Source organism: Vulpes lagopus, chromosome 4 (assembly GCF_018345385.1).
Source record: "Vulpes lagopus strain Blue_001 chromosome 4, ASM1834538v1, whole genome shotgun sequence".
NCBI classification, from domain to species: Eukaryota; Metazoa; Chordata; class Mammalia; order Carnivora; family Canidae; genus Vulpes; species Vulpes lagopus.
Genome location: NC_054827.1, coordinates 119214484 through 119235481, shown reverse-complemented (window position 1 = coordinate 119235481; position 20998 = coordinate 119214484). Strand labels below are relative to the sequence as shown.

The 20998-nt window shown below is 49.5% G+C and overlaps 1 protein-coding gene across 5 annotated transcripts in view; it reads right to left on the bottom strand.

The window, feature by feature from the left end:
- Nucleotides 1–1467: 1467 nt before the first annotated feature.
- KIAA0232 (KIAA0232 ortholog) overlaps nt 1468–20998 on the bottom strand; it is an 89638-nt gene continuing 70107 nt past the window's right edge. For 3 of the 5 annotated variants that reach the window (XM_041751624.1, XM_041751625.1, XM_041751628.1), the window contains 5 exons: nt 16757–20042; nt 10912–11020; nt 7393–7479; nt 6030–6127; nt 1468–3959 (listed from right to left, as the gene is read on the bottom strand). In XM_041751624.1, the coding sequence (XP_041607558.1) occupies nt 3780–3959; nt 6030–6127; nt 7393–7479; nt 10912–11020; nt 16757–20042 (3760 nt within the window). In that variant the 3' untranslated portion in view covers nt 1468–3779. The remainder of the gene's footprint in view (nt 3960–6029; nt 6128–7392; nt 7480–10911; nt 11021–16756; nt 20043–20998) is intronic. The other 2 variants (XM_041751626.1, XM_041751627.1) reach the window with 2 other exon arrangements.

Genomic DNA, 20998 nt, shown 5'->3' with positions numbered 1-20998 from the left:
CACAAGGCACCCCTCCCATGGACCAGCGAACGCTCCTGCATAGGGGAACACCTTGCTGCACAAATACCCTCCAGTCCTGCCTCAGGTGGTTCCGGGAAGGGACTGCGCCCTGCCACCTCCATCCAATTGGGCGCTGCCATACCCAGAATCGAAGACTCCGGTTACACCCAGTCAGTGACAAGTGACACTGGGTAGCTGGCCAACTAGCTGGCAGACAAGGAGGCTGAATCCTTAAGCCTTGCTGCCTATAAACAATACACGTTTCAAAGGCCAACTCTACAGGGGCACCTGGCTGGCTCAGTTGGAGGAGCATGGGACTCTTGATCTCGGACTGTGAGTTCAAGCCCCATATTGGGCGTACAACTTTAAAAAAAAAATCAATTCTAAGTATATGGGTTCTAGAAAAACACAAAGGCGTAGTATCTTTACGCTCTTTTAAGGTGAAGAAAGCATTTAAAAACATGCCCGCACATCCCCAAAACCATAAACAATAAAGAAGGCTAAAACAACACTGAAATGCTTCTGTATAGAATCCACTTGTCCTCTGCTCCGGATGAAAGACAAATGCTAACCTGAAAATAAGTACTCGCCTCAAATAACCAACGCTGAGTATCAGCTTGCACATGATGAGACAAAGGAGGTCCGACTTCCAACAGAGGCCCTGGAGGACCTCCTGGTTCCATGCAATGCTGGAACATCGCGGTGTGCAGGAGGTAACCCACAGGCTGCAGCCTCCTCTTGGGAGCAACTATACCGGGACACACGTTTACAGGTGTCACAGAAGTGCTACTCAGAATGCTGAATACACAGAAAAGGAACACTCTAAATGCTGATCAGCGAGGAACCTATTAAATCTCTGTAACGGAGTAATATAGCTATAGAAAGTTCCCTACACCTACAGTCACTGCCATGAAAGGACGTCAGAGTGAAGACCTATTTCTCAAGTTGCAGAAGAGCCGGTGTAGCATCACCCTGTGATATAGTGAATGCCCAAAGACATTCAGCTGTCTAGAGAGGCGCTGGGCATGAATGGTAGCAGCTACCATCTCTGGGTGATGGACAGGCAGATGAGTTTTCCCTTATACTTTAAAAATACACTGAATTTTCTTTCTACAATGAAAACTGATCGTGTTAATATATAGAGACTTTTGTTTTCCAGAACAAAAGGATGAAGTTTTGTCTACACCTATAAACAAAACTGCTGTGTTTCTTGCAGGATTCAGGTGGGAGGTGGGGTGGTGGTAGTGGTATGTTTGAGGGAAAGTGACTCATTCATCAGCAGGTGCCCCCCTCCTTTTCCAGCAAAGCAGCATGCCAGCATTTTGAGCAATCCCTGTGAGAGCTAAATCCCCTTCATCCAGAATGATGGGACTTGTGCACCTCTATCTTATCCTGGCGCAGGTAATTAAGACAAGGCCGAGGCTCTTTATAAATGATTCTTTGCTATGATAAATAAAGACAACCAACTGTTTTTCGAATTTTTTATTTGGTGTTAACTCCACAAGAAAACAAAAAATCAGTTACTCTGGTGTACGTGAAATCAGAACAATACAACCACGGGGAAAAAAATCTCAGCCCAGGAATGGAAAACGGATACTTCAGTGCTATGGATATGCAATGCGCTTCATACCACAGTGCGTTTCAGCGTTTTGCCAACTTTTTAAAAAATGCTTTTTCTTTATGATCATCCATTCACAAAACTAAAAACCACACTTTCAACTCTGTTGCTGAAAGCCTCTGGGCTTCAGCCACTTAGCTATGAAAACAAATAAATACATAATCTGGTAGTCCCCTTGCCCATTTATAATCCACCCCCACCCCCGTGGAAGGTGCAATGTCCTCCTGCCAGTGCGTAAGGAAGTCGGCACCCTTGCCACCTGGAGCCCTGTCTTGATAAAAAGCAGCTGTCCAAAATCAACTGAGCTAAAGGTTGTGTCTGAAATATATTTATTTGGTCTCTGCTACATAAGCAACGATTTCTAGAATGATCGTCACTGTAGTGATTTTAGGAATTTACAACTTCCAATTCTTTTTTGCCCTTGCTGTTAAATTATATTTCAGTGCAGATGCTAATCACTTTTTAGGAAGCTCCCGGAAGAAAGAAAAATACATAAAACCTTATAAAGTCTGTAAATAAATAACAGCAACATAAACCTTACACGCACACACACACACACACACACACCCGCACACACACATACACACACGCACACACTTTAAAGTGTCAAAAGATGTGCTGTATAAAAACAAACCCTGACATGTGGTGAGATCCAAGCCAACCATCCATCAGGTTTCTCACAGTGAGGACACACAGAACCCGGGGTGACTCCACAGCTTTGGAGTCATCTGTGTTCTCAATTACAAGATAGGCAACCGAACCCAGGGCTCAAAGCAAATCATACATTTCTCAGCCACTCCAGCTCCCAGCTAGTGAACTGTACAGGTGTACTGCCTGCCAAGATTCATGGTGAAGCTGTCTCGTCCACGTCAGGCTTTCCTGCCGTTCCTGGTGTTACAGACATGCTAAACTGATTTTACACATTAGGTTTTGTTTGTTTTTAAATAATGAGCTGGTTTAAAAAGAAAAACAATTTGGTTTTACCAACACTGCTCCTCGTAGCTTCACCTGCTGCCCAGTGGCGCGAAAACTCGAGGAGGCGGCCGTCCTGAGTGGACAGGACTCGCAGGAGATGGACTGGCTGCTGTGCCCCCACAGCAAGTGGGAAGCCAGTCCCATGAAGCCATCACACGGGTCTGGGAGAAATGATTTCTCTGCCTGCCCCCAACCCACCACATAGAACTTGCCCAGAACATTCTCTCAAACACAAAATGAGATCTATGCTCTACTAAATCACAGCCACAATGGCGGCTAGCTGCAGCAGCCAGGGCTTCTTCGGGGTGATGAGGTGGCCTTTACTGCATGCCAAACCTTTGTTATTTTGAGTTCTGGAGGCTTCAATTCAATGGCGGTCACTAGAAAAATCATAATTTGCCACTAAGACCCTCACCACGAATGACCCCAAAGGGGTGTTTTGGCATAAATGTAACTGCAACTTCAGAGGCTAGGGGCGCTCTCCTCCCCTGCTTTGCCTCCCCTGCTACCCTACACCCCACAGCCGTGGCTCCTCCAGTTAGCCAGAAAGTCACAAACCATAGTATCATCCATGATATTTCGGGGGGAGAATCCTAAGATAGAAAACACAGTATTTTCTAAGTCTCTAAAAGCACACCTTGTGGTTCCTACGTCAAATGTACATGAGAGCTGATTGAATGAAGACCGTGGATGAGTCACCCATGCTTCCCTTTGGCCTTCAGAAAGGCCCCGATCCATTGCAGGGGGAGGTATTTATGTCCCAGTTCTGAGAGAACAAAGCCTAAAGGTTCCAAAGCTCGAGTCTCTGGAGAGCGGAAGTGGTTGCGGACACCGCGGTGCTAAGGTGACAGTGACCCGGCCGCCGCAGCAAGGACAGCAACCGTGGCCAAGATGCGGAAAGCAGGGATGCTTCTAGACAAGCACATGCACACCCATTCTGGATTTGACAACACAATCTAGTCTATTTCAAATAGCCAAGAATTCAACAGCTTGGAAAACAAAAAAATCTTCAACAGGATAGCTGTCCTCAACTCTAAAATAAGCAAGAAGAGAAAGATAACTGCTGATCTGAATCAGTTAATTGAAGAAGAAACCTAAGTTGTTGTTTTAGATTAACAGGCCTCACAAAAGGGTAATTTGCCATCACATATCGCTCTCAAAAAATAATTTGTACTACTCTGCAGGATTAGAGATGAGTTCGAGAAAAGAGCTCCTCTTCGCCCGGGTCCGCCCACTCGCCTCCGCCCTCTGAGCCGGAGCCCTCTGAGCCGGAGCTGGTGCTGGAGTAGATCTTCCTGTGGAAGCCGTTGGATTTTGCTCCGGCATCTCTTTCTCCTGCACACCTCGCTTCATAAACAGAAGACACCTGGGATTAAAGGAACAGTGTTCAACAGATCAAAAGCCAGACTTTTTTTCAGAAGGGCTATGTGAATACAGAGGTTATAGAGCAAATCACTGGCTTTCCTGGGAGAGCTGAAGAGTATGAAGCATCTCACGGCTTCAAAGCAAAACCCACCACACCTCAACTTCATGATCTGTGAAGGGTCCAAAGTCCTAATTCTGTATGTTCAATCCCTGAGACAAAACGTTCCACATGTGGGGGCTGCACAAAAACAACATCCGGAGCCAACCACAGGTAGGGGCCAGGCCGAGCACACAGAAGCCACCAGGAGGTGGGCACAGCCACATCCTCCCCAGGCTCCCATCCCGGGAGAGCACCCAACAAGCCAACTGACCAATACAGTTTCACGCTGCGGGGTACACCAGGTGATGTGGCCGACGGGGGAGGCAGAGACAGGACACACACACTTCAGACAGCTGTGGCAGGGAAGGGAGTTCTGAGAAGTGTCCTCACTGGAAGGCTAGAAAGCAAGCCTGTGCAAAGAACAGCCAGAGCTTGCCTGGGAGCCTGGGGGCCGGGCTGCAGAGCCAGAGTTCTAAAAACTCTCTATTGTGTGGGATTGTTCCCCACACACCAGATGGTCAGCATCTCTGTCCCCCCCGGACACTGAATGCAAATGGTAGCCCCTCCCTAGTCACGGTAACTACCAAGGCTCCTCCAGTCCAGGCAGAGTAAATTAGCAACACCACCCTCCCTACTCCATAGCAACTAGTAATGCTCCTCCCACCCCCGAAGTGATTAGCAAAGCCCCCTTCCCTCACAGTGACCAGCAACATGCCACCCTGCCCCCCAGCCAGTTAAGTAACCAGTGACGTCCCCCACAGTCACAGTAACTAGCAATGTCCCAAACCCAGAGTAACCAGCACCCCCCAATCACAGTAAGTGGCAGCACCCCTGTCCCCCAGTCAGAGGAACTAACAACACCCCCACCACAGAAACTAAGAACCCCCACCCACCTGTTCTCAGAGTAACCAGCACCCCCTAGTCATAGTAACAACACCCTCTACTTCCAAATGGCAGCACCATCCCTGTTGGGACCCCAAGGCAGCAGCAGAAAGACGGCCATAAGGAAGGAGGGGAGAAGAGAGGTGAGGCCAGAGGCACGCAGGGGCAGAGCACACAAGGCTTTTGTGGGCAGAGTGCAGTGACAAAAGGCCATTACGGTTAGGAGCGGGAGTCGCGGAGTCCTAGCTGAGGCTCACAGCTCAGGTCTGCACTTGGCTGCGTGGCTGCATGGCCTTGACGACCGGGTCCCAAGTCTGTGCCGAATGGCGGGCGCAGTGACGGTACCTGTTGGGCGCTGTGAGGACTGGCAAGGGAATGCTCAGCCTGGGGCCTGGACAGGGTGTGGGCAATGGAAGGAGGTGCAACGGCTGACCGGTGGGGCGGGCAGGGCCGGCAGGGCCGGCAGACAGTGTACGCAGGTCACAGAGGCCAGAGAGTGGCCCCCAGGCTGGGGTGTGGCGGGGTGCCGCAGGGCGCCATTCATCAAGGTAGGGAAGGAGAGGCCTGTGGGTGCCAACACTGTAGGGTGCTTTGGGGGAAAAGCCCTCATAGGACATGGAGAAGAGAGATGTGTTCCCTCTGACCCATCTACCTGCCTGCCTGACGGGGGCTCCCAGGCCTGCTGGGGAGGCAGGCCTGCAGAAACCCAATGCAGCCTGGTGCCGGGGCTGAGACCATGGTGCCACACTGGGCAGGGTCCATCCAGGGAGCACCCCAGATAGGGGGAACGGCCTCTCTGGTGGTGCCCACTCAAGGGCTTCCAGGGGGAGTGACAAGGTCCGGCTGGTAGGCAGAAGTTCCTTGTGGCAGCATGGGGAAGGACAGACTGCGGGGAGAGAAGACAGGGGCATGGGAAGCCTTGGCAGTAAGCGGACGATTTGGGAGGCAATGCAGGCAGGGGCTGAGGGCCACAGAGCTGGGTGGCCTGGGATGGCGGACAGGGGGAGCTCCCAGGGCTCCCAGGCTCCAGCCTGAGTGGCAAGGGGGGTGTGGCCGTTAGTAAGTTAGTAAGGAGGACAGTCCACTTACCCTATTAAAATCTAACAGACGCTCTTCGTTACTGGGTATGTCTTTACCATCTGGACACTCTTCTATACCATTCTCTCCCTTGGCATTTGTATAACATTCTTAATCATTTTGAATGGAGAAGGGAAAAGAGGGAAAGGGGGGGAGATTTCATTAAGACACGGTTATGAAACATACATTTTTGTTTCATTTTTTGCTGAAAAGTCAGATCAATCAGGTCTACCAACACTTTGGAGAGCTGAAGTAGTCACTTAAAGCAGACACAGTCGCAGCCAACCAGCCAGGTATGCACGAGCAAAATGCTATGCCAACTTAAAAAGTCCTTTAATAATCTGTTTATTAAGTTTTTTTAAAAAATAGGCCAGCATAACCAGACATGCCTGTTATCCCACCATGAGACATTCATTCAACACACACATATTCACATCTGTAATGGGGTAAGCCCTAGGAACACAGCATAATCACCAACAAGGCCCCAGCTCACAGGGGCGTACAGAGGATGGAGGGAGGCAGACGATATACCATATGCGTGTTCATCTAACAAACGAACAAAGAACTTCAGACAGGAGGAAGTGCGGTGGGGAAGACAAAACAGGGTAAGAACCTCGTCTGTTCCCCCTCAACTCAACACCACACTAAAGTCCATCTTTTCTGTATCTGCAGAATAGGGAAGAGAAAGGAAGCTAGTGGTTTGAGTAGGTGAGCAGCCCACAGAAGGGGATGGAACTGGAAGCTGGAATTAGAAGGAATCAAATCAATCACTTAGTGCAAAGGTTCCCAGCCCTGGGAGCTTAAGGCAAAGTCTACGAGCCCAAGGAGCAGAGCTTGCCTGAGATCCCAACTGAACTGGTCTGGGTCAGGGTCCAGGGGTCAGCAGTTCTGTAAAGATCCCAGGTGATTCGGAGCCACAGCCAGGGCTAATATCCACCAGGCTTAATCTACACCAGCACCACCCCCTGCCCTGCCCACCCACTCCCCCAGCATCCCCTGCAGCTGCAGAGACACAAGGACGAGAGAAGAGACCGCCAGCAGACCTGATGTGGACCCTGGTTTGAATCACTGAGTGCAAGTCCTGTAACGGCCCCAACTGAGCATCTGTTTCCTGGCGCCTGTGGTCCAGCTACCATGAGGCATTCAGTGAGATGACAGGCTACTCTTGTGTGATACCAGAGAGGACAGGACCAGCACTCAGTGACTGCTGTGCCCTCCTACCACTGAGTGCTGTGCTGGGCCCCATCATACTCTCCATGACCTCTAGCCCTCTCTGCCCGCCTCAGGACCTCAAAGTTAGCAGCTCAGGTTCATGACAATTACACGGGCTCTGGGACAACACAGACGTGAGCGGATCCTTGGTCCTGCGACTCACCAGTGATGGGGCTCAGCAGATGACCATCTCTCTGAGCCCCAGCTCCCCCATCTCTGAAACGAGGCAACCGTCTGCCCTCATGGAGTCCTGTGCAAGTCAGAAGAGGTGACATGCGTACAGCCTCAAGGATGGTGCTGGCACACTTGCTGCTAACCAAGAGCCCAGCATGCTCTTCTGCCCTGGGCTCGCCTGACCAAGCTCTCATGGGCCCCACACGCCCAGCTAGCTAGTTACCCCAGTTACCTCCTGCGCTAGAATATGCCCCTGGACATAGCCAGCTCCCACCCTCCTCCTGATCCCTGCACTTTCCTGCCCTTCTTTTAGAATTCTGTAAGTACAAAAGGAGTGTATGACGTCACAGGCCTTCGGAAAAGGCAGTAGGGATTGCTGACAACGCTCTTCAAAAGCCCCCTTCACACAGTTCCCATGTGCCGGGTGAGGACCACATACCAGGCCTGTGCTATGCACGCTCCTCTTCTTAAGTACCTCCTCAGGGAGGCACTATCTTTAGCCTCTTTTTTACAAATACAGACAATGGAGACACAAAAGGGCTGGTCACAGCCCCAGGTCTACCAGCTGGCCATGGAGGCCCTGGACTCGAGTTCCATTTTGTCTCCTGGGCCTATAACTGTTACCTATATGGTTTCACTGCTTTCTCTGTTAGACTAAAATAATACCCACACACTTACAAAGAGCCTTCAAACCTCTAGAGTCCAGTGCGTGAGCTGGAGAGACCACACTTGGGACAGACCCTTCATGGCATAGAGCACGCAAGGCCCTTAGGCTCTGGCTGCTTGGTTCCAGAGGACCTTGTCCCCACCCCACTCTCGAACTGTTCCCCCTTACTAGCCACACTACAGGTACGCCACACACATCCTGCTTCCGCACCCACCAGCACTAGTGCTTGGGCACCTCTCCCTGTAGGTAGCCCTGGATGTCACAGGGCTAGTGTCCCTACTCCCTCTGGTCTGTGCTGGGACATGAGCTAAACAGGAGAACCGGGATCCAGTCAGCTGGCCTCTGCATTCCCAGGGCCCCATACCAGGTAGGACTGTCAGCAACACGTGCTACACGGCCACATGTGTGAATGCACAAGGCCAGCAGGGGGCGGCATTTAGGGCTCAGGCTTCTAGGCCAGATGGGCTCCCTGCTGCAGGGTGCCCAGAGAAGCCGCCTCACGCTTCAGCCTCCATCCTGCCTTACTGTAAAAAGGGAAGGTCCCCCTCCTTCCCAGGGAGGTCAAAAGCTTCCAGGTCAGCCCCTGATTCGGAGAAGGACAGGGCCTGTTATTAACCATCAGCTGTACTCTGGTTTCTCCCACTGAGTGGGCAAGAGGCCACCCATTCTCCTGGTCAACCTGCTCTGAAGACCACACGCCCCAACCCCCACAGGCTAAGAGAGGGAGGCTCAGAACGTCACCATCCCCACAAGGCAACTGTGCAGGCATTTAAAGCACAGTTGTGAGTTGGAGGTCATTCCAAAGCCTGGCTACCATTATCTATCCACTGAGAGTTTCTCGATTTGCCACTTCACAATTAAAAAAAAAAAAAAAGCATCGAGCATGAACCTCCCCTTACAGCACGGACCTGGGACTGAGAGCCTAGAGTTGGGACGGATTGGGACGGACTCCTTTCCAGACTAAGGCTGCCAAGACCGCCCTCGACACACTAACAAAGCCAGAACTCAGGATCTGAAAATCATCCTAAACCCCACAGGGCCTGGTCTTCCTTGACCCCTGGTGCTGCCTGCGGCCCCATCGTCCTCTCCTTCTGGCGGCAGGACTCTGGGGCACTCAGCCTCCCTTAGCTGTGCTCCTGTTAACTCATCTGTGACTGAATGCACCGGCACATAGAGGGATCTATGTTCAGGCCAGATTTGTGCTTCCCTCACCCTGGTGCCTCCCTGGGCATTGACTGCAAACAGCTACTGTAGAGCGTGAAGCTTCTGGACCACACTAAGCCTGAGCTTGATGGCTAATGCAGGATTCTGGACAAACTGCCAAACCTGAGTCTTAGATTGTCCTCATCTGAAAACTAAGGCTGACCTCGCACAAGGTCATGGTGGGGTCTATGTAAAAGGAAAGACAAGCAGCGCTCCATAAACAATAAAAGGCGACCCAAATATCAGCTAATGGTAGAACAGCAGGTCTTTCATAAATGCGGTTAAATAAACAAAGATGCTATAAATGAACACTCCTTCTATGCTGTCTTTCTGATCCAACAAATCTCTGGGAAGGAGTAAGGCAAGGCAGGCTCTGGGGAAGGCGTTTTTGGGCTCACAGAACAGGGGGAAGCAATCAACCCCATGTCCCCCCAGTTGGCGAAGGCCAGGCTGCAGAGGGAGGCCAGTGCCAGCGTCCTGAGCACCAGAATTGTGCATGGCAAGACGGGCAGAGAGCAACACCACTGGCTCCACTGGCTCCACATTAATCACAAATGAACTGGGAGACACAAAAAACACAAGGTCGTGTGAATACTACCAGTTTACATGCCCCTCTGGCCTTCAGGCTTTAATGGCAGAGAGCCGGTCAAACGCCACAGCCCACGGTAGCCTGGAAGCCAGCCAGTAACAGTCAGGGCTGCCCTCGCCCTGGAGTGAGCCCCTGGCCTCTGCAGCCCTCACTCCTCCCCAGACTTCAGGAGTTTTTATAGCTGCTGGGCATGTCTACCTGGGAGGCTCACAGACCACAGTCATCTTCATCAAATGTGCAACTGCTCCATCTCCCCCACCTGGTCCTCCCCTCAGGCCCCTCCTACTGCTCACACCTCCCAGAAAGTCACTGAACAAGCCCTGGCATCCTCTGCGAAACCTCTCTGACCTGCTCTCAGATACTCCCCACCGCAGGGCCTGAGGCCAGGCCTCGACCATGTCCCTTCCAGAGAACCCACTTGTGGGGGGAGCTCAGAACCCCACTTAGTACCCTCAGCTTTTCAACCTCTTCTCCACTCTGCTGCTAGAACTGTTTTAAAACACACGCCTGACCTGACAGCCTCCAATCTGCAGTCTTTTCAATGGCCTTCCCTTCCTGTGGGTTCAACTTGACCTATATCAGCAGCACTCTCAAACCTCCCGATAGGTTTCCTCCGTCTGCCTTTCTGGCCTCAGCTCTAAGCCAGCTGGGCCCACTTGCCAGAGACCCTCTTGTCCTCGTGCAAGCTGTTCCTCTTATGGACTCTGCCCTTCCCCACCTTCCCCACCTGGGCAGCTTCCTGAAGATCCCCCTCACAGCTGATGACCCCTCCACTACCCCGCCAAGATTCACTGGGATCCTGAATAGGTCTTGGCAAAGGTCGGTCCTTCTTATATGCATTTCCATACCTCTCCCCACATCAGGCTAAGGACAGGATCCAGTGCACACTCGTCTCTGTGTCCTCAGTGCCTGACAAAGGCTGGCTACACCAAGAGCCTCTTGGTAAATGCTTTTTGGACTGCTAATCATAGTGAAAGAATGCACTGTTCTCAATGGATTAGAACTCTGAATGAGTGGATGAACCAATGCCCCAGTATAGGCCTCCTTACCTTCACACTCTGGCGTAGGAAAGAGAGGAGAGTACAAGGCTTTTTCCCACCAGGTCTGCTTCTCTTGACTCCTATTCATTCCCTGAACATCAGTGTTCAATACGGGAAACTGTTTAAACAAATACAGAAAAAAGTTTACAAACTTTCAGGATAAAGGAGAAAGTTCAAGCATTATTAATTAGGAACTACAAATCCTGGATTTTTAAATCAATGACTTGTTTTTTGTTTGTAACACTGTTCTAGACAAGGTTCGTTAATTAATTTTCTTAATATATTATTTTTTAGTAATTTCTATACCCAAAATGGGGCTCAAACTTATGACCCGGAGATCAAGAGTCACACACTCTGCCAACTAAGCCAGCCAGACATCTGAGAAGGTGAATTTAAAAAGCCAAAGTGTTCATAACATATAAAGGAAATTTTTTTTAAGGAGCACTTATATTGGGAGTGGAATGAAGATGTTTAAAAAAACAAAACAACAAAATACTTACAAGTCAAAATATCCCCCCAAAATATCCCCAGGTAAAGGCAAATTTCTAGATTTGGGAAAAGCAGAGAAATAATGGAGCAGCCCTAAGTCTCCACTGGTATGCAATGCTCCAGAGAAGAGTGGACCGTCTCTTCCTTCACATGTCCGGGGGGTGGGGGTGGGGGGCAGTCAAAGACGATGACACTGGATGATAAAAATCGCGTAGGCAGAGTTACCAAGCTATGTAGCTTTATAACCCAACTATGTGCTTTGCTGAGAACCAGAGGACGTTGGGCCTAAATATAAATAAGGCCTGTGGACACTGTATGCACCTCCTGCTTCAGAAGACACCTCACTCTGTGTTCAAGCTGAGAACCTGAGCAGTCCTAGCAAACAATGAACATCACTCCTCTGACAGGACTTCGTTCTTCTTACATGTAAATGGTCTTCCAGATCTAAGAATTTTTGATTCAATAATGTGTGTTTTTTATTATTTAACTAATGAGAAATGCATCAATCCTTCATTTTTCACTTAATATAACTTGGCAAAAAGAAAGACTCTTAAACTAGATACTGGGGGAAACTGTACTGTCTACCCAGAGTGGCCAGTTAACCTTCACTATGTTCTCCCTCAGCTCTTTCCAACAACAGTAGTCCGTACCACGCTGTTATATAAGCAGGACAAGGCTCAGCTTCATGCAAATGAAGTCACGACAGCCAAGGTCTATAGCTAGCTCAAGGAAATTAATTGCATCTGACACATCATTCACAGAACCCCTAGACCTTTCCAGAAAGACCTTGGCTTCTCTATAAGGCACACCTACACTGTGAGATGACAACTTAGTGCTATTTGGGAGGAGCAAGAGGCCTCCTGGACAGAAAAGTTGCCCTTGTCCCCAAAGGACCAGTAAAGGAAGATGGACTTGGAGACAAGTTTCTACTTGCAAAAGAAAACGTCCTAGGCAGCTGCGGAGCAATCAAAGTTTATTCATTCGTGCGAGTGCAGTCACACTGGTTATTGTGTGACCCTGTCCCAAGACCGTGGGAGTAGGGGTGAGGGGGAGAAAGGGAGGGTGGGAAACAGCCGAGCGAGCAGGCTGGAGGGGTCAGCATGATCAGAGAGGAGGCTGGAAGCTGAGGAGACTAGAGGGGAGAGGCAGGGCCCATGCCTATTCATCTGCATGCCTCAGGGCACCAGGCCTACACAATGTCTGCTGGCCTGAAGGAAAGGCTCCAGGGGATGCAGCTCCCTGATTCCCAAAAGCCATCCTCTGCCTCCCCACCCTCACCTTGGGCTGAACTCACTGTTGAAGTCAAGCCAGTTTCTGCTATAGTCTTAGGATTTTTTTCTGCATCCTCCCCTTGAAAGTCAATTCCAAAGGGAGAGACTTCTTTGTCCTGTTCTGTGCTACACTGAACACATACTCAACGAACCTGCATTAAATCCTGACATCATTTCACTTCGCTAGCTCCAGCTTCCGGGTTGCACAGCAAAGAGGACCATGCATGGCTTAAGCAACCTCTATTGGACACATGGACTCCACTTCTAGTTGGGGAGGACGGAAGGTGGAAGGGAGACCAGATGAGGATGCAGCTGTGGGTGGGCCAGGAGCCTCTGCCAGGGCACTTCTCTCCTCTCCCCCAACAGCTGCTCGGCTCACATTCTCACCTGGACGCCTGTTTTCAGATGACACCTTTGCCGAGAAGCCCACCCTGAGCCCCAGCTTCTAGTGACATGTCCTCCAAGCAGCCCTGAGCCAGCTCTGCACCCTCCACGCCTCTGGTCCACCAGCACACAATGTCATGGATGGCATGCCGTCAGAGAATGTCACCTGACCAGAGAAGGCTCTGTGCCTGTCCTCCACACCCAGACTAGCGCCCAGACAGAGCAGGCTCCCCGCAAATACTTGATGAATGAAACCGTGAAAAAACAGAGAAGACACAAATTTAAGCCAGAAAGCCTGACCAGAAATGTTTTTAGCAACCGATGGGCTACTCAGAAATTCTTCAGAAGCTGGAAGCTGAGTATGAATGCTCACTAAGTGCTCCCAGGTTTGGAAGACAAAGGTCATTGGTGTTTCTCTTTGAGTTCTACTCTGGGAAGAGCGTGGAAGAGTGGCCCTCAGCCACAGTCAGCTCCCACTCATCTAGGTCACAAAAGGAAAAGAAAGCCATTGTAAATGAAGAGCTGCAGAGGGCCGCTGAGACCAAGGAGAGATACTACGTGGCCTGAGTTTGCCTTCACTGACAGAAGTGCAAAGCAGTGGAAAGATCTGACACCAGGCTCAGGGGCAGCAACTCCTTCCCTCTTCCCTCTGGGGGAAGGAGTCCTTCACAGTCACGGGGAGGGGGACAAAAATCCATCACAGGTCATTGTGGGCAGTGAGGGGGACAAGGTGACAAACCGGAGTGGACGCGACACTGGCACAGGTGGGTGAGGTGCCACAGCCCAAGGACCGCCCCCGCCACCCTCTCCACTCATCAGAACTTTCTGATGGCCACAGCACACTGTCCTCGGGCACACTGGCTCCTCTCCTGGACTGGGCCACAAACTGAAGAAGCCCAAGCCTTCTCTGCTTTTCTGTGCTCTAAAGCACATAGCACTAAGTTGACAATAAGAAAATGACAAGAAAGCTTTTGCCACCAACCTCATGCATGAATGGGCTCCCAAGGCATACTCCGCACCTTCCATTTTCTATTTCAGAAGCCAAGAACTAACTGCTGGCAGATATCCTGCACAAGTGAGAAACTTCAAGGCTCTTTGCCTCTGCTTATGCTCTTTCTTCTGCCTCTAGGCCCCCGCCTCCTCTCCCTTCTGCCCTGGGACCCGCAGGTGTGCTCAAAAGCCTCCCTCAACTCTCACCACTAGGCGGGCTCTCCTCTGGGCTCCCACGGCATTTCTGTGCTCACCTCCACTATGCCGCCTACCCAGTTACCTACAATTGCATTTGCCCAGATGCCCTAAAATGCAAGGAACTGGCTAGGTCAATCACAGTACATCTGTCCGTACAACGTAACAGTATCCAGGAAATCAAAAAGGAAGGCTGATTAGAATAAAGTGCCATTTCTGTGAAAAGAGAAAAAAAGAGGAAACGTGTGAACATGTCTTTGTTTCTACGTGCATAAATACCCCTGAAAGATGTGCCAAGACGCATGCTTGCAGTTGCTGTTCAGGAGGACCTATTCACTATGATATATACACCCTCTTATAACTTCTGAATTTGCTGTATGAATAGATTACCTTTTTCAATTAAATTATCTACTTACAAAGTGGTCTTTGTAGCTAGACTGAAATCTTCCAGGGTAGGGATGGGGTCTTGTTCCTAAAGGACATCTACCTTAGCGATGGGCATGTAACGGGTATTCAAAAAATGTTTGAATTGATTAAACTCAACTTTTGAAAAGAATCCATGCTTCTAGACACCAATTCTTTTAAAATGCCTACACTAAGGTTTTTCTTTTCTTTTTAAGCAAACTCTATGCCCAACATGGGGCTTGAACTCATGACTCTGAAATCAAGAGCTGGCCACGCGTCCCTAGAATTCTTACATTTTTAGTCTATCTGTTCTGAAACAGAGCCTTTCAATAGTGACCTTTACAACTGGGCTCACAGACAGCCCTCCCCCAGGAAAAGGGGGAAGAGGGCCCCCTAGACTGCCCAGACAGTGTGAGAGTGTAAAGGCACATGCTCTGGTCCCTTCTGGCCACTCTCCCAACCTTTCTGTAGTTCATCCATCCAGGACGTGAGCTCCGCCCCAGCCCTACACCATGCCACGCCACCCAGAGGCCAGGGCTGATGGCAGTGGCTACGCCAACCCTAGGAGACAACCCCACCATGTCCTCTGAGGACTTTACTAGCGGCTGAGACCTTCCAAGGCAACCCAGAATTCTGATAACACATAAATCCATCAACATACTAGGAAGCGAAGCAATATGGCAGTGGTATGTAGAATCTCGCTTCTTCCCTCTGTTTCTTTCTTCCCAATCTGGAACCAGGTGAAATACAAAGTACATAAAGGAACATTCAAGGATAAAAAGAGGGGCAATAAGCAAACAGATAAAGGCTAACGACATCACTGGTTTTTGTTCTTGGCAGCCGGGATTTCAGTGTTTCGGCGGGACTCAACTCAAGGATGGGCAGGCTACTCAGACCAGGGGCCCTCGAGTCATCTGTGGGCTTCCTCCCACCACACGCACTCAGGTCCCCCCGGTACTGGCCCCACAAGCGAGGAAGGCACAGTCCATTTCCATAAGGAGCTTATAACCTAACGAGAGAAAGTACATAAATGACCCGTGAAACATGGAAAATGCAACAGAAAAAGAGGCACAGTGCATGAAAAGGAAGAGAAGAGAGGTGTTAGTTCTGATGCGGGTGGGGGTGAGGAAGGGGAGAGAAGAGGAGTTAGATGTGGGGCGGGAGGGGGTCTGAAGAGAGCCCCACAGTTTGGGCAGGATTTAGCTATAGCAGAGGTGGATTGAGCATGCACAGGGCCAGGGAGGGAGGGAGGACATTCAGTGGCTCTCTGGCCACAAGCAGCATGACATTCAAGCACATCCCAATGTCTTTTAATCATCTGTTCCTGAACAAAGGCCAGGCACTGTTGATCAAGTAGCGGCTGAGAAATGGACAGATCGCTGTGTTCTGTGAAACCGGTTGTTACCTTCGGTGATATTCTTGCACACTCAATTTAACCTCAAACCACTTCTTAGAGATAGTCACAAAGGGTACAAGGACTCCCGTTCACAAAACTACCATTAACCTTATCTTTGACACATAACTCCCATAGCTTTAGAAATATGCACTTGGTAAAAAGCGAGGTCCATCTATATACGTTCTGTAGCAGCTTTTTTGTTGCATTTGGATTGTGGGTTTTTACATGTACTGCCATCTGTCTTAGAGAACTCTATACAGATGTCATTTATTTTACATGCAAAACCTAAGTTCTAAACTGACCAGCGTTTCGGAAGCCATGTGACAGGGTTACAAACTAAAGAGACCGTCCGCTTCTGCTCGTGAAGGGCGCAGGGCCTGCTGCAGAGTGAACCAGCACCGCACAATCCATCAGCTGTGAAGGCTGCAATGCTGGCATGCTCAATTTCTCATGATGCATAGTGCGTGCATATGAAGACAAAATTTCCTATTCTTATGATTTTACAATGTCTTTTCTCAGCAAAAGAGGTCTATTGTCTAGTTCAAATGTATGAATGTCAAAAACCATTCTAAGCCCTTATGTAAAATCATAAGAATGTACATTTTCAGATGCTGAAGCTAATTTCCCAATAATTCCACCATATCTTCCATTGCCTGATGTGGCTGGTCCTGCATTCAAGTCCAACCAACTTCAATACCCCCAACACACACAGACAACCACCTACCTCTTCCAGCTGTCCCGAAGAAACTGGATTATCTTCATAAGTGGGGAACTGACAACCTGCTTTGCAACTGCAAAAATTATTAATTTCTTCCTCGCATTGTGCCATTATTTTACAATTTGCTTCTGAGCTTTCTAAAGCAATTTCCAGAGATTCATTCATGCTACATTCCAAACACTGATTCTGCTTCCCCACCGGCAGAATCCCAGCTGATTCCTCCTGAGAATCCAGGGACGTCTGAGCACTCTTCTCCATGCCAGATTTTTTTAACCTGGGGAGGAACTTGCCCGACTCCAGCTCTGATTTTCCGTAGTAATGGCCTTCTTTCTCGGCATCTTCTTCCAGCGGTTGGAGATCTGCCTGTGGGTCTTCAAATGCATCAACGTGAGAAGGAATGGGAATATTCGCTTCATCTTTCTCAGATTCAAATTCTGACTCACTTCCTCCTCCTGGGGACAGCTCAGATGCCGAAATTGGGCGGAAGTGAGTCCTGGGAGAGATTCGAATGGCCCGGTACTGGGTTCTGTCAACGCCACATATCCTGGGATGAAACACTTCGCTGTCTGAATCAGAGCAAAGGATGGATTTCGGTTTAAAACTAGGGCTGAAAGAGGCAATCCCTTCGGGTTCAAACGAACACTCAACGTGAAGAACTTGGGAGAACGGATTGCTCAAGTCGAAGGAAGAGAAGGAGTACTCCAGCCCAGGATCTTCAACCTGAAAGTTACCACATGCTCCTAGTAGGTCTTCATGGAAGATAAAAGAAAATCCTTTATGTAATCCGTTTTCCCCACTCCTCGGCTGATCGTTCTGTTCGAATGACACAAAGGGCTTCCATAACTGCCTGTGACCAGGAGCAAAACTGTTCCCTGGGGTCATGAAGACGTCTGTCCCAGCTATGGTCACCACGTCGGAAGCTGCACACTGTAACAGACTCCCCTTGGCGTGGCTGGGCGGCACGACGGCCCACTCCCCATCACTACTAAAGGTTTTGAGCTCTCCATAAACTCCTCCGAGAATGAATGTGTTCTCTTTGTCCTGGGCCACATCCCAAGGTTTAGAGGGTGTGGTATAGTCTCCACCGTCCACCTTCGACAGCTCCCCGGAAACAAAAGCTCTCTTCTCCAGGCTGTCTTTCTGCCCCTCCCACAGACGGTACTCGGACCTCTGCACAGCCTTGTGAGGCTCCCGCAGGGTCTCGGCCTCGGCCTCAACCTCCAGGCAGCAGCAGTAGCTACTGACGTCTGGTGGAAACAACTCCTCATCCGCTCTTTCCACGTCTGCCGTAGCCGATGCCCCATCTGCCATCTTTGTCCAAATGTCTTTAATAACCCCTGAGCTGTAGCCACCTCCATGTGGACCGCTTTCGCCACACCCTCGTGCAGTTTCCAAGGTTTTGTGTTCCGCCTTTTGCTCTAGCTGAATACCACAGACAGATTCTAGTTTCGATTTTTTCTTGAAAACTAAGGTGGGAATTTCTCCTAGTGTTCTACTGTTTTGCTGGCAAGTTTCATCTTGCAAAAAATCTAGAAGTTCTTCATCTACATAATTCGATGAGACTCTAGGAACTACGTAATTAATATCTTCTGTGTTAAACTGCGTGGACTCTTCAAACTGAATATTTAATGTCTCGTTGTCTGAACGTGTTTCTTCTGAATGGGACCATGGGCTACAAGTTCTTGTTGAAAGATTAGAACAGTGTTCATTTTCTTCAAAGGCACTATTTTTGGTCCATATTAGCAATCTAGACTGGGTTTTCCCAAGCGTATTAGCACTAGAATCTGTATTTTCATTTCCCAAGTTGAGAGTTTCAAACGAAAATGGTAGAACAGAATTACTGCATTGCACTTCAAACACTGAAAAACACGAGTTTATGCCAGATCCTTCATTAATATCTGAAAAGAGCTCCTGATTGCCAGCAAGCAAATGCGGATTGAGTGCTGTGCTGTCCAAGATCGGAGAGAGTCTAATTGGAGAATCTCCTCCAAAACTCTCTCCGTCGGCATCGCCAGAGCTGGATGAACAGCACTCCCAAAACTGAGCCAGATTGCTGAGGTCTTGCAGGAAGAAGCCCTCAGCGCCCGCAGAGCTGGTGGAGTCTGTCCATATTGCACGTTCCCCTTGCAACTCCATCCCATCTAACACTATGCAACATTCTGCCTCAAAATCTGTTTTCTCTTTGCTTTTTTGTCGAATCATATTCAAGATCCGACTTTCTCCTTGCATTGTTTCTGAGGCACCAGGATCCAACATGGATTGATCAATATCCACTTCATAGAAGTGTGTTAATTCTGATAGATGAATATCATCCAGATACTTGTTGTCCTCTGGGAGAGAACAGAATGAGGTCCCAGTGAGGTCAATATCCTCATCGATAACTGCAGGCATTTCTACAAAATGACCATCAATGAAAGTACCTGCTGCGAGGTATGTTTTATGAATATTATTGTTGCTGATACAAAGACCGTGCACTGATTCCGACAACTCTTCCACCGCCTCTGATGCCAGATCACTCGTATCCTGTCGGTTTCGGTACGTGGTCTCTAGTTTACTCTTCCTACTCAAAGGAACAAAATACTCAGCGATGGGCTCGGTATACCACAGGGGTTCCTCTTTATATTCTCTGTCGTTTCTGGTCTCCAGGGACAGGTCTCTTCCTTCGGTGCTTCCAATGTCCCTTCTCGCCGGGTCCTTCAGGGGCCTCTTCCCACGCCGGCAGAGCGGCTTGATGGAGCCCCCGCCACTGCCACTGCTGCTGCCCCCCACAGGCACACCCCTCTCGGCCCTGTCGCTGGCCTTCAGCGACAGCCTACTTGGCCCATTTCGCCCTTTTTTGCTTCGAATTTCTCGGGTCTTGTGTCTCACTTTCACACACTTCACGGATGCTTTTAACTCTCCCTGATGGCCACTCGAGCTTGAGCCCGCTTCGCTTGAGCCAGAGGACCAGGAGCGAGGGCGAATCTTCCCTTCGGGCTTATGTCGGATCTGCTTTTTGTACAAAGCAGGCTTTTCTTCCACTGTGCCATGACTGAATGTGTTCTCCTTCTCGCTTTTACTTTTGCTCCGGGTTTTCTCGTGTGCAGTGGTGGGCACTTCGCTGCTTCTTTCCCTGACGGCTTCGCCTTCACTGTTGCAGTCCTTGGGGGAGGATGTGTCTGTGCTAGCTGGTGGGGCTGTGGATGATGAAGAAGAGCTAGAGTAAGAACAGACTTTAGACTTGTTCCACACAGTCATGATTTCCTGCAGGCAAACTGGTTTCTCAGACAGTGGTGGGAATGCCTCATAGTACCTGCAAAACAGAGGACAGAGTTCAGAATCAGGCACTCAGATGTGCGAGATACAGCAAAACCACCTTCCCTCCCAGGTGGGGCAACGGGCTAGTTCACTTTAGCAGTCAACATTTACGTCATCCACAAACTACCAACTTTTAAGAAAAATGAATAATACAGTGAAACATGCTCTCTGTTTAGTCACATGTATCAAGCACCTTTATTTATGTTCAGCACTGAGGGGGGCACTAAAAGAGTATTTAGAAAATAGGGAAGAGGACAGTTTTTATCTTTAAAGTCGTCATTTTAACTAAGAAGTCACAAAGGACAGATACAACACAGAGAAAAGAATGTAATCTCCAGAAGAAATATCTGCATTTGCATCTCAGTTCACGTCATTTACTATGCATGTGACTTTAAGCTCCTCATCTGATGTCTAGGTCCACATTCTCAGCTGTGAGCCGGTGAGGACAGGACTTACCTCATGAGGCTCCTGGGAGCAGGGGAAACAGGCTGGAGAGCCTGGGCTCTGAAGCCGCGCTCCCCGATTATGAACCCTGACTCTGCCCTGACCAGGGTGACCTTAGGCATGTGACACGACCTCTCCATGGCCTGCAAAACGCAGGTAATACTATCATCCACCTCACAGAGCTGTGATAGTACAGGAATAAATGTACAAGAGGAGCCGGAATATTACATGGTGGCTGTCACCACACGAGTGTTCTCAGGAGAAATGCCTGGCATCACACAGGCCCTCAGAGACAGTAGGGGTTATCGAGGATGTTCAAGTGTTCAGAAAAGAGGATGCTGGTGCAGCCTAGAACCACTAGAAAAAGTGGACCACAGTAGAGCCTCGACGCCCCAGAAACAGAGCAGCTTAGGGAGTACTACTTATGAGGCACGAGAGTCTGTATGTAGACACAAAACCGGAGGAAACCAGTGAGTACGGGAAATGCAGGACAGTAAAAGTCAGGGA